The sequence below is a fragment of the Rousettus aegyptiacus genome, unplaced genomic scaffold (genome assembly GCF_014176215.1).
Source record: "Rousettus aegyptiacus isolate mRouAeg1 unplaced genomic scaffold, mRouAeg1.p scaffold_m13_p_3, whole genome shotgun sequence".
NCBI lineage: Eukaryota > Metazoa > Chordata > Mammalia > Chiroptera > Pteropodidae > Rousettus > Rousettus aegyptiacus.
Window position 1 is genome coordinate 145,653,930 of NW_023416306.1, and position 13,080 is coordinate 145,667,009.

At 40.9% G+C, this 13,080-nt stretch overlaps 1 protein-coding gene across 2 annotated transcripts in view; it reads left to right on the top strand.

Moving 5' to 3' along the window:
* Nucleotides 1–8,967, top strand: part of MTHFD1 (methylenetetrahydrofolate dehydrogenase, cyclohydrolase and formyltetrahydrofolate synthetase 1) — a 50,732-nt gene extending 41,765 nt beyond the window's left edge. Inside the window, exons 23-28 of one of the 2 annotated variants that reach the window (XM_016141743.2) lie at nucleotides 1,240–1,340; nucleotides 2,172–2,349; nucleotides 4,669–4,776; nucleotides 5,297–5,449; nucleotides 7,157–7,250; nucleotides 8,702–8,953. In XM_016141743.2, coding sequence (XP_015997229.1) covers nucleotides 1,240–1,340; nucleotides 2,172–2,349; nucleotides 4,669–4,776; nucleotides 5,297–5,449; nucleotides 7,157–7,246 — 630 coding nt within the window. In that variant the 3' untranslated portion in view covers nucleotides 7,247–7,250; nucleotides 8,702–8,953. Of the gene's footprint in view, nucleotides 1–1,239; nucleotides 1,341–2,171; nucleotides 2,350–4,668; nucleotides 4,777–5,296; nucleotides 5,450–7,156; nucleotides 7,251–8,701 lie in introns of both variants that reach the window. The other variant, XM_036217762.1, reaches the window with a different exon arrangement.
* The last annotated feature ends 4,113 nt before the right edge of the window (nucleotides 8,968–13,080 follow it).

Consider the following 13,080-nt stretch of genomic DNA (forward strand, 5'->3'; position numbering starts at 1 on the left):
TAATTGGTTTTCATGTAACTAGAGGTGAAGAATTAGCAGTGCTTTTTAGAATAGCAACTAAATTGCTAATCTCAGTTTTCAATTATTAAAGGAAAAAGGCATAAATCATGTTTGTAAGAATCTCAGGTTTTCTTCCTTTAACAACTTATTTTCTGCTGTTTCATGGAATCCACAAACCAGGAGCTATTATTGCTGGTCTTTACTTATAATCTAGTGTATATATTTTTATACATAAGATTATTATATTTTGATTTTTAAAATATTTAATGTATTTTAAGCTTATAATAAAATATTCTTTAAAAAGTAAGCAATATAAGAATTTAATATGATTTGAGTCTTAACAGTTTAGTGACTGTTTCTCAACTTTTCAAAAAATCTCATGAACATACAACATGTATTTTTGCATTTGTCCAAAATTGGAATTAAGCTCTCCATAGTTTTGCAACTTAGTACATCTTTGACAGGTTCCAGGTGATACCGATAATCTCACTTTTCATTACATCTCCATGATACATATTTATTGAGTGTATATATCATAATTCACTGGTCCAAACCGCTGTTGAAGAGGTTTGTGTTTTTGCAGTTTTCCAGTGCTGTAAGCAGTGCTGCAGTTAACATATTTGAAAGTATGTTTCCTTAATTGCTTTCCTTTAAATTTCATAGTATTTGGTTCTTAAAGTTGGGGCATTCGTTTCTTTCAGTTATCCCCAGTGGAGGTTTATGGTTAAGTTTGTTAAAACCTTTGACAGCATCACTAATTACTTCCTGTTTTCTCACAGTACTTACAGCATCTGTATAATGAATGCTAGGCACTGTGCTAGGCTCTATCTTCTGATGAAAGGGTCTGCATAACACTGAATAAAGTTAGTTTGTACCATTGTGCCATATGAGTACGTAAAACCTATAAGCACAGGGATTATAAACATTATTTAAGGTCATCTGGTTCCCTTCACACAGCAAATATGCCAATAAGATATGGTGTGGTGATAACGAATATGCCAGCTCCCACGTTTTCAGGACAGCCAGGACACAAGCACAGCTCCACTCCAGTGTTAAAGGCTGGCACAGTTTTGTGGGCTCCCTGTCGCACACTCACTGTGGTGTGAGACCCGCATCAGGGGATCCACTGTCAGCTTGTTCTGATAGTGAGTGGTTATTGGCTCAAGGAGACGGGTTCCCTTTTAAGAACAGCCTGCAACTATTTTCAGCTCTGCTCTCTGACCTCTGTTGTTTTTCCAGAATTTAGAACTGGTTGAAAAAGGCTTCAGTAACTTGAGGAAACAAATCGAAAATGCCAGAATGTTTGGAGTTCCAGTGGTAGTAGCCGTGAATGCATTCAAGTAAGTACAGCATGTCAGAGTCAAGGGGGACTGTGTAAAAAGGTCAGAAAAGCTTTTAGCTTTATTTTGGTTCTGAAACTGCTATTGGTTATTAAGCCTGTGCTTTAGGAGCTGTAAATGAGAGCCTGCGATATGACAGGCGCCACATAGGTAACACCAAACTCATCACCTCACTGGTGCACTGAGGGTCCAGTGTCACACATTTGGCTTCTATGGGTCTTCTTCTCTACTGAGTAAAATGGATAACACATAGACCTGAAGTTAAATGTTCTTTTTTGTCTCTAGAGGCCTTTTGTACTAACAGAAGGCCATAGACCTATGGAGTTCCATTATTTCACTGAGTCTGGTGGGATGCTGTCTTGACAAAGAGTCGAATGTATTGAGCTGGAAGTGTTCCTGCAAGAGAGAACTTGTGTGGGTTGTTTAGGTATTGTACTGCTGGTTGTGGTCTTGTTATAATGGCCTATCCACAGCAAAATGGAAAGCAAGATTTTAAAAAAGCGAGTAGTTAATGATTCCTCTGATGTACCTGGAATGTTCTGAGTACTTTGCATGTATTTACCATCTAAGCCTCATAACATCCCAATGAAATAAGTGCTGTGATTATTCCCATTTTACCCACATGGAAATCAAGGCACAATAAAGCTTAAGTAACTGGCTGAACGTCACCTAGCTAGTAAATTGCGGAGCTGGGAGTCAAACCCAAGGAGTGTCACTTGAGTGTTCAGATGTCAGCAGGTAACTCACGTGGGTTTTAATGGCAAAAACAAGACGAGATTCTGTCTTCTTCAGCCATTCCCAATGCTTTAACGTGAAGCGCTGCCTTTACAGGACAGATACGGAGGCCGAGCTAGACCTCGTCAGCCGCCTTGCGAAAGAACATGGGGCTTTTGATGCTGTGAAGTGCACTCACTGGGCAGAAGGGGGAAAGGGCGCCTTAGCCCTGGCTCAAGCCGTCCAGAGAGCAGCTCAGTCACCCAGCAGCTTCCAGCTCCTTTATGACCTCAAGGTAGGTTACTTGCTGTACGCAAAAAAAAAAAAACTAATAGCACAATGAGGTTTCCATGTGGCTGACTCTGTTTAGGGCCTGTGTTTAGCAGTTTCAACCCTGTAGGTTTGACTCCCATGTAGGCGAGTTACATGACCAGAGCCTGGATACTCAACTCCAGACAGCTTTCTTACTAATGCATGCTGCCACATACTTACAGAGTAGAGGGTCCAGGCAAGAATGCCCCAGGAGGTTGACTGACATCCTCACTTGTGGAAAGGATCACAGTACAGTCTCTCTCCTGGCAAGAGAAAGGGTTATATGTAGAACCAAGAATGTAAATCACTACAGCCTTTAACCTAAGGCACCAACCATATTATGGCAAATTGGCAAAGGGCTACATCAAGCTCAGAAAAGTATTCTGACCCCATCCCGGTAAAGCAGTGTGCTCTTAAGCTTACTTCATGGTACAGTACTGCCGCAAGTTCAGAGGAGCCCTTAGATACAAAACCAAAGCACCTGTCAGGCTTCAGCATTCTTTGCATCACGAAGTAAACTATATGGCGTCTGGCCCAAGCAGAAGCCCTGCTTATCCTGCGCAAAATACAGTTAGTTCAGAGAAAAGTTGTTCATATTATAGGGTGGCATTTTGTTTCCATTTCTCTGTTCATATATTTCACAATGTGAGTGGACGTTCACTGGTATACCCACAACTGGAAACTTCATTAGGTAGGAACATGGGATAGATGTAGTGGCTAATTCTGCTTGTATTCTCTAAGCTGATTCTTGGCTTGGTTTTAAAAAAAATAATCATAGACTTTCAAAAATAGCCACAAAATAGTAGAAGGAAGAAACCAAGAAACCCCGTTACTCTTGAATTTTAACATTCTTTTGTTTTTCTTTGCCCCTCGCAGATATAATACACTGACAATTTACCCTCCTATTGGCATGGACATTTTGCTATTGAGCTTCAGTGTTACAGACTGGTTTGAAAAGATGTTCAGCCAATCATCTTTTTAGGAAATGCCATAAACACAAATTTGCAAACAAATGCAAAGCATTTATAGGCACCCTGTCTAAGTCCCCATGTACAGTGCCCACTGTTAGGAATCCCCTTGAAAGCAAGCAGGGGCCCTGGAGGAAGTGGGATAATGAGGACTTTATAACCGGTTTCTGCTTGGATTTTATTTGCTCTGACAAATAAGAGGCTGCCACTTTTTTTTCTTATTCAGCATCTGTTGGTCTTAAATCACCCCTCAACAAAGTACTTTTGCTTCAGAAGTTCTGGATGTGCCTTGGCATTTACAGAGCCTAATGATAAGATGCATAGGAAAGTAATCTCTGTTGCATCTTTATAAACCATAATTGAATAGTCACTTTATTCATACCCATTATGCAGAGCCTGTTCATAATTATCAGTGTTTAGTTTTAAAGGGAATTTTTATGTTTATAGATAATTCCTTTCAAAAAACAAAACTCACCTAATGTGTTCTCTTAGCCTTAGTTGCTAAGGAGGATAGAGTCAGATATATTGCTTAATTTTAGTAATTTGCTCATCCAAGTTACCCATTTCCTTTAGGCAATTTTTCCATGCTGTTTGCTCTGCATCCTAGTGCCCTGAACTAAACTCGGCAGCACTTAGGGAGCCAGGCCCACTTCTCTGAAAGTTTTGCCCTGGCGGAAGCAGCCTTGTAGGGCAGAGGCCCTTGCTAGTTAGACCACTGGCCTCTGTCCACTGCACCGTCTGCTTCAGGCACCATGGAGGGCGTATCCTTTTGTACCACACCCAGTGTGTGTGGATCATATAAATCACCAGGTGGTTTTTTTAATACATAAATGATTTTGTTTTTATAACTATTTCTAATAACAGCAATTAGCAATCAATATGTTGTGTTAAAGACAGCATCTGCTTCTCATGTATAAACCAGGAGTTATATGGATAGATATTCGTTGTCTTATTTTATAAACAGTATCCCAGGTCTGCTTTGACAAGAGACTGCTCTCCAGTCCTAGAACATTACTTTTTGTTTATAAAGAAATAATATTCTGGGGTAGTCAACAGTATTATTTGTGATGTACCTAGTGAGATCATAAATATACACTCACATACACAGTAACTTTACTTCTGTGGGACATTTTCCACTTGTAAAATCTGAGGCTTGCTATTAAAAGACACTGTCTCTAACCCAGGAAACCTCAAACCGTTTGCAAATCTGTCTATGTATATAGAAACATCTTTAGGCCTTTCTGGGGACTCTGACATGGAATGCGCCCATGCCCCGGGTAAGCATCTTCATGTGTATCCAGATATAGTCTCTCCCTCTTTTTCCTGTCTGTTAGCTCCCAGTCGAGGATAAAATCAGGATCATTGCACAGAAGATCTACGGGGCAGATGACATTGAACTGCTCCCCGAAGCTCAGCACAAAGCGGAAGTCTACACAAAGCAGGTAGCTGTTCTGGGTTGGTTTGTTCTTTCAACTGTTTATAAAGTGGGCCTTGCAGTCAGAATCCTAGTCCTCTCCCAGTCCTGCTAGGCACCCTCTGTGTTACTTCTCTGGGCGGCAGCCTTTTCTCTTTTGAAATACTGAGTTTGGATTAGGTGGTCCAGTCCCGAGCTCTTCTCTACCCATAGGTGGAAAAGCCATGAGGAAATGTCTTACTAAAACACTGAGATCCTGTCTTCAGCCTCCTATCTACACCAAAGTATCATTTTTAATTGGTGATAGAGATGAAAATAGCATACTCACTTGTGGAATACAGTTGTGAGTACTTACCTCCCTCACCCAGTAGATTCTTTCCCTTTTTTAAATCTATAATAACTAAGCTGGAGGGCTGTGAGGTAGAGATGGATATAAAGTTTAGATGTTTCAAATAAATTGAAGGATCCATGTTATCTCAATGCCCAGATGTTCTTTGTTGTGGTGTCGGCTTTTCATTTGTCCTGCTTCTGTCCCCTTCTCCCCCCAGGGCTTTGGGAATCTGCCCATCTGCATGGCCAAAACACACTTGTCCTTGTCTCATAATCCGGAGCAGAAAGGTGCGCCCACAGGCTTTGTCCTGCCCATTCGTGACATCCGTGCCAGCGTTGGGGCTGGTTTTCTATACCCCCTCGTAGGAACGGTAAGTGAGTGGTACACGCAAAGAGAGTTGCTTATTCATCTCTGTTTCTCATCTTAAATTGATTGCTGAAGGCATCAAGCAGATGCCAAATGATCAGAGTTCATTGCTAAGGAGAAAGTTGGAGTTGGGCCTGTTACGGTTAAAATTCTTGTGCTGTGGACCATCTTGTTTTCAGTTCAAGGATGAGGCCATGACTGCTCGTACTGAATGACAGTTCTGTTTTTAGTGGCAGTATGACCTTGACTGAATCCAGGGTAGGCCTAACTGATAGGCTGTGATAGTGCTTATGTATTTTCACAACTGAAATTTATTGGGCGCGTTTCATTGTTTAACTCAGTCCTCCCAATAGCCCCATGAAGTAGGGACAGAGGCTGTGCACCTCTTGGGTCTTCTTGAGAGGCCTAGAGCTTATGCCTGATGTATGTGCCCATAACTTTATTTTTAAAAATTTTGTGATTATCAATATGACCGATGTTTCCAGTGTTTAGGGGAGAAAATTTCTCTTTGAGAAAGAGTAAACATACTGAAAAATCCTAATCACTGTTTTAGGGACCATCCTTAGAATTTTCCGCCAGCATGCTCGTCATACATATCTGTGTCAATGGGCGCAGGTACTTTATAATGTCATCTTCAGGCTTTTCTGCTAGGTCTGAGAACCCATCCCTTCCTTTCCCCTCCTTTCCCCACATCCAGCAGTTGCTCATCTCTTTCATGACATCAGATCTCTATGGTATGTTCTGGGGAGCAGTGATTGGCATGCACATGTCAGAATTAGGTTTTCTAAAGTGTAGATGTTTTGTGTTACAGAAGGTGACTCATCCTTTTCTATGACATTTTTATAGTTAAATTGTAGAAGTTCAGCTTAAAGTCTTTTCCTGTCTGGATCTAATTTGGAAGTTGTATATTCATTATACAGGACATTGTTGCAGGTAAAATTCACTTACAAGCCTATGAATTTACATCTAAGTAGATATGTCAAAGCCAAACCTTTAGAAAAGAAGAAAGTGCAAATATAATCCATAAGCGTTACAAATTCAGTTTTAGAAGGCCAAATTATACAAGAAAACATAGTTATTGTAAAACCATCTAGATTATGTACAGAAATGTCTTGGCCCAAGATAAAGGATACTAATTCCTAATGTCGTGTTGCCAAAGCAGAAATAATATGAACATCTTTACAAGTCTCATTAAAACAAAACTGAAATGCAGACAAGCCCTGCACCTTCTTTTGGTCTTATGAAGTGAGAGCTGAGGAGGTAAGTAACAGGGTCCTCAGCCTCACCAGCACCTGCCATGGAGGATGAAGGTGGACGCACACCTTTTTGCATCTGTCAATTCGGAAGATGATAGTGAACCCTGGCATTTGGTTTGCTGAAGAACATGAAGGTTTCACTACGAGGTCATAACAGGATCAATGGCTTGATTTTTTTGTCCTTTTTTAAAGATTATTTTAAATTATAGTTGACATACAATATATTAGTTTTAGGTATGCAACATAGTGATTCAACATTTATATACCTTACTAAGTGATCACCACACTAAGTCTAATAACCATCTAATGATTTGACTTTTAATGTATAACAAGAGTGCCACTTTATGGATGACTGTAAAATAATACTCTGTCTTTGTGCCTTGAGCTTTCTATCCGAGAAGGTAGGGGGGAAAAGATCACTTTAAGCTTATTTTTAATGCTATTTCACATCCTAGATGACCACAATGCCTGGACTCCCTACCCGACCTTGTTTCTATGATATTGATTTGGACCCTGAAACTGAACAAGTGAATGGGCTGTTTTAAACAGGTAAGTTGTTACTGGTGAGAGCTTTGCCTTTGTCCTTATGAGGCACATTTATGAATTATAGGACTCCAACTAAAGCTATGAAAATGTAAATTGTGATGTTTTCAAAACATTTCAGACATCACTGAGGGGAGATGAGGCAGTAACGAGAGTTAGCAGAATCCAATAAATGAAGTATTTATATTTCAACACATTTTTGGATAAAGCACGGCTTGTCACGAGTTTGCAGTGGAGGGGAGAAAGCTTACGTCTAGTCACATAACCATGATGTAAATGCCACACATCGTTTTCAGGTCTGTGGACTGACAGACCCTAGAGGACTTGGTTGTGGAAGGACTGTAGAGAGAGTTTAAGCCTCCTCTGCCAGGGCCTGGGAGGCTCCGGGTTCCCAGCTGATGGCACATGGGAGGGCAGGAGCAGCTGTGGTCTATATACTCTGAGTAGACAGTCAGCAGGAAAGAGTTGAGTAAATGTCCTGGAAAGTAGAAAAGAGAAGGAAACAGGACCAGTATAGGAGTTCTAGCATCTTAAGTGAAACTCCTCAAGTACTCATCACAACGAACGAGCCATCCCAGCATACATCCAGTTGAAATTTCAAAAGCATCAAAGATGAAAATCCTGAAAATCGTTCCCCAGAGAATGGCTTGTGTATGAAAAAAGGAGAATTATACTGAACACCTGTCTCTGTATCAGAAATGAGAGGCTTTTAGACAACAGAGGACTACCCTCCAAGTTCACAGGGAAAGATGACTTTCCACCTGTATTTACACCTTTCCAAATCTATCCAGATGTTTTCAGACACATAGAGGTTCCCTACTCCCACATCTCTTCCTAGAAGAGGATTTAGCAGTCTACTGCAGCAAAATGAGGAACGAACCATGGAAAAGGAAGACATGGTTTTCAAGAAACCGAATCCTGATCTGAACAGTAATGAAGGGGAGTCCTGACAACTGCAAGTGACCTGGAGTTACAAATCCAGTGTGGAATAGGAAGAGGGAAAATTGAGAACAACTAGAAAGAGCTAGAAAAGATAAATGTATCAAAGGATAATAAGGCAACACAAAAGCTCTCACATTGTTTAAGAAAGTAAAGGTCCACGTGGGAGCAGATTATAGTCACCATCTAAGCAACGGTAAGTAAGGATGGTGGCTTACAGAGAAGCAACTCTGCTTACAAAGAAGAGGCTGCTTGAAGCTCAGGGAACACTGTTCTTCAAGAGGGCGTGTGTGGCATTGGAAATGTCCCCTGGCTCATGCCTGCTCCGGCCTGGAACAGTAGTCACATAACCATGATGTAAATGCCACACATCGTTTTCAAGTCTGTGGACTGATGGACCCTAGAAGACTTGGTCGTGGGAAAGAATATAATGTTAACAGCTTCGGCATTGTGCGAGAGTGATGGTGCAGTGTGGGAGGGAAGAAATATTTCAACTTCCTGTTTCTTTTTCCTTCCAGATTGTTCATCTTCAAGAAGCTACTTTGAAGGTTCGGCCAGCATGTATTCAGGCCCGCTGTCAGTTAGGAAATGTGGGAAAACCGAGAGAAGTCAGCCCCTGCCCTGAAGACCTTCTGGAAGAAAGAAATAGTGGGATTCCCCCAGAAGCCCTCCCTCTGGTCGTAATTCCTGTCATCATGTATAAAATAGTATAAATCATGCACACGTCTATTTACTTTACTGAAATTCTACAGAATAAAAAATTTTTGCTATCTCAGTGTTTAAATATAAATTGTAGCATTAATAGACTGCTGCAATACCTCTGCCATCCTGTATGAGCCCTGAGATCGAAGAAACAAGTTGCAATATGTACTTTGTGATAGTGTTTTGTTTAAAGGGGAAAACGGTGCATGCGGCTCTATTTCTGGGAGGACACATACCAAGAGAAGCAGGGTATGGCGGGATGTGCCTTTTTTCATATACCTTTCTCTCTCTCTCTCTCTCTCTCTCTCTCTCTCTCTCTCTATATATATATATATATATATATAATATATATATAATTATATGTATATGTATAATATGTGTATATTTTATATACACATGTATATAAAAAACATAAGATATATATACTATATGTATATATATATTTTTTTAACCCTGTGAAAATAGATTCATACAGGTTTTTGTCCTGCACTTGCTTCGAATTCCCATTTCTGTCACAGCTTCACCGTATTATCAAATATGGTGACTTAAAGATCATCTTAGAGTATTTAGGCTTCCTCATATCACTAAAAGCCATGTGGGTTTAAATCCTTAATGTTGATAGGAATAGTAAACTCAGTGCAGGAGGAGGTTTATAGGTCAAATATTATGAACAAAGCCCTAATATAAATAATGCATTGTTTTTACCAGATATTACTTGGAATGAATGGACCATCACTACTGCAAGAATTTCCTAAGTAGAAGTACAGTATGCTTTCAGTAAAAGTTCAAATGATACAACTCGCTTTTTCCACTTGGCAGTTTATGTTAGAGTACTTACTACATCAGCAGTTTGAGATTCATTTTGTTTCTTTTGGCTGTGTAGTATTTAAACAGCCCTTTATCAATGTACCATTGATACCATTGATTGATGGTTTTTGCTTACAAATGGTGTAGCAGTATATCTTTGCAACTTGTGTAGAAGCACCTATAGAATAAACTAGCAATGGAATTACTCAAAGAGTGATTTCTATCTTCAAAATTGGTGCTGACCTTTGGTCGGAAATGTGGAGATAAGTTATAATAGAACAAATCTATAAATTAGATTTATATCTCCAGTTTACAGAAAAGTAAACTTCAAAATTGCACTGCTACTTCCTGCCAGATGAACTTAAGGTCATCTGACCCCAAAGCCTCTGCTCTTTACCATCATTCTGCCTTTCAGAGCTCTTTCTAGAAGGCAGCCCCTGCCAGACTGTATAGAAATGGACATCCCATTGCGACAAATGGAAAAGTGTGCCCATTTCACATCCCTTCAGAAGGATGGGGTAATAAAAGGTGGAAGAAGCAGAGGGAAGAAATAAAGAGGTTAAGAATGCTGCTGAATAATTACTGATGGCCTGGGTTTTCTCAAATTGATGCTTTAATCTGTAATGAGGTGATGAAGGCATAAAGAACAGAAAAATAACTGCAGGCTAATGGAGACCTGAATTCAAGACCTACAGGAGCATTAGTACTTGAGGTACATACTAGTATGTGCTGCCAGAGAAGATCTGGTGCCTTTACCTTGGGGTTAGTAGTCCTAGGTCACTGGCCTTCCTGTCCTTATTCCAACCCTTCTCTGGGCTGCCGATGCCTTCCCTTCCCCATGTTTGTCATAGTACTGATAAACAGATTACACCTTCTCTGATCTGCACCTCATAGGCTGTTAATGTGCACCGAAGATGTATGTACACACAGTTCAAAAGAGAGCATTTATGTGCTGTCAGGTGAAGCCGATTACAACAGAATTACTGCCGTGTTTGTGTTGCCTGGTACAACCCTGATGGTGCCTAGGAACAGATCCAACTACCAGACAACTGGAGCCACAGGTTCACTTAATGGTGTACCAGGGAAGAAGGGATGGCATGCTCATTCCCAGAAGATCTCAAATGTAAGAATGAGTATACCAGAGAGTTACAAACCATTTTTGGTAGCTATAGACCCAGGCCGTGGGTGGATAGGGACCAGGATGGGGAAAATGGTATGTTCCATAGAGATCAGATAAATATGTAAGCTATTTTATTGGCACATTGTATCTGGTGATGTTAACAAGCTGTAGGTAGGATGATTTCTCATCAGAAAGGAGAGATATTTATAGCCTGTTTCTCATTATATAATGAAAAGCTACTAATGGAAGAGCAGACAATGATAAGGGTAATAGCTTACCGTCACTCAAGTGAGTTCAGGTATGACAGCTTCTTTCATGCCTGAGGTACTGGGTACATTTTTTTTTAAACTCAGATGTGGCATTGGATTCTAGTCATATCCTAAAAACCACAGTGCAGTATTTTATTTAGAGTACTATACTCTGTGGGAGTGTGTGTGGCGGAGGTCAGGGATGAGTTATTTGTAATATCCCTTAAAGGAATTTCCCCTTCAAATACAAAATCAGTTCACTTCTTACCTTAAACCACCCTTCGATTCCCTTTCACTAGTCTTTTTCTTCTTTTTTTTTAAAGTAAGTGGAATAAGATCCACAAGTCATTAAGGTGGCCTTCCTTTTAACCTGTCCCTTGTTTCATTGCCTACTACTTCCTAAGAAGACAGCTATGCTACCCTGTCTTAATCTAGATAAGCTTATCTTATTTTTGCCTGAAGCTGTTGCTAACTCCTAGATCTGCTAGTTGAGAAAACTTGGATCTCGAAGAGTAATAGCACCTCAACTGGTTATGAGTAGTATGGATTTCTTTTGGCTTGTTTAAGGTTCAAAGCTAGCAGCCAGCAGGGTTAGCAACCCATCTGGGGATATAAAGGACACTTTCACAGAATGGTCTTTGCTGAATGAACAAAGATAAATTGAATTACTGCTTTTTTAATTGAATTACTAATTACAACTAAAGTAGATGCTTGTGGACTTTCCTGTTTTATAGCTCATCTCTTTTGTCTGTTGAAATTCAAGATCTTTGCCATTGTGTCCTAATAGTTTTTTCCTTAATAAGTCTCAGTGAAAGCTACAGAATCTTACAAAGGTAATATATATTCCTGGAACAACATCCAAAAATGACTAACTGAGATTTACTCTCCCAAAGATCATGATCCTATTGAAGAAAGGAGCTAAGTGGAACCGCTGTTCAGTAGCTCTTCCCTCCTCCACGACTGGTTGGATGGTGTGCCTGGGAGGGGAGAGAGCAGGAAGCAGGAACTGTGCATCCTGAAGGACCTCACATCTGGAGCTTGCAGGATTGCCCTTGTAGGTAGTATTAAATTCAAAGCGAGGCACCGTAAGCTCTCATAGCAACACTTTTTATAGGTGTTAATGAAAACAATGTGTTATGTGTATAAATAAATGCTTGTGGTGCTTTTAACTATGGCTTGCAACTCGTCGACTCAGAAAATGTATGGAAATAAACCACCTAGCCAGTCAGGCAAGAGGTAGATATTGCCTGAGCCCTTTGCTCTGATTAGGACTGGAATTGTAAGGAAAGCCACTTCCTGTTGTCCACACACACCCCCACTCACCCCTTAATTGAGAGGGACAAGGTTAAGTGAGCATCTAGCAATATCATGAAGGGAAACAGATAACTTGTAAGCGACCTAAACTTATTATTGGAAATATGTAAAGTATAAAGGACAAATGGGGCTGGGTTCCTATGCCCTTGTGACCTTGTCACGCAGAGGTTGCATCGTCTCTACCTGCCTCCCCTAAACTAGGGACGGGAGGGTCTGGGGCTTGGACCTCCGACAGCCTGCTTGGCAGTGAACCATGATAACCTCATTACATCCATACCTACTCCTGGGAAAGTTTTTTTTTTCTTGTTCCAATTCATACATGTAATTTTCTCTTCAAACGAGATCTCACGCTGCGTAGTTTTGAATCCTACTTTTAAAATGTGCTATCTGCTGTATCTTTAAGTATTAAGTGTGCGTGTCGGGGGGAGGGCGATTATAATGGGAGTACCTATAATTTAAAACCGGATTTTGCTACTTTGCGTCTCAGAAAATGCGGGGCTCACTGACTGGGCCCCCGCCCCATCTTCCCGCTCTCTCGGTGGTTCCCCTGCCCTTGTCCGGATGTGGTCGCGTCGCGCAAGTTCGCGCTCAGGCTAGGAGCACGGAGGTCCTCCGAAGTGTGTGTGTGGCGAAGGCGGGGGGCAGGGGGCGGAGGGAGCAGACTGCTCGCAGGTGGACCTGCTGATCCCCACCCCCAGCCCTGACC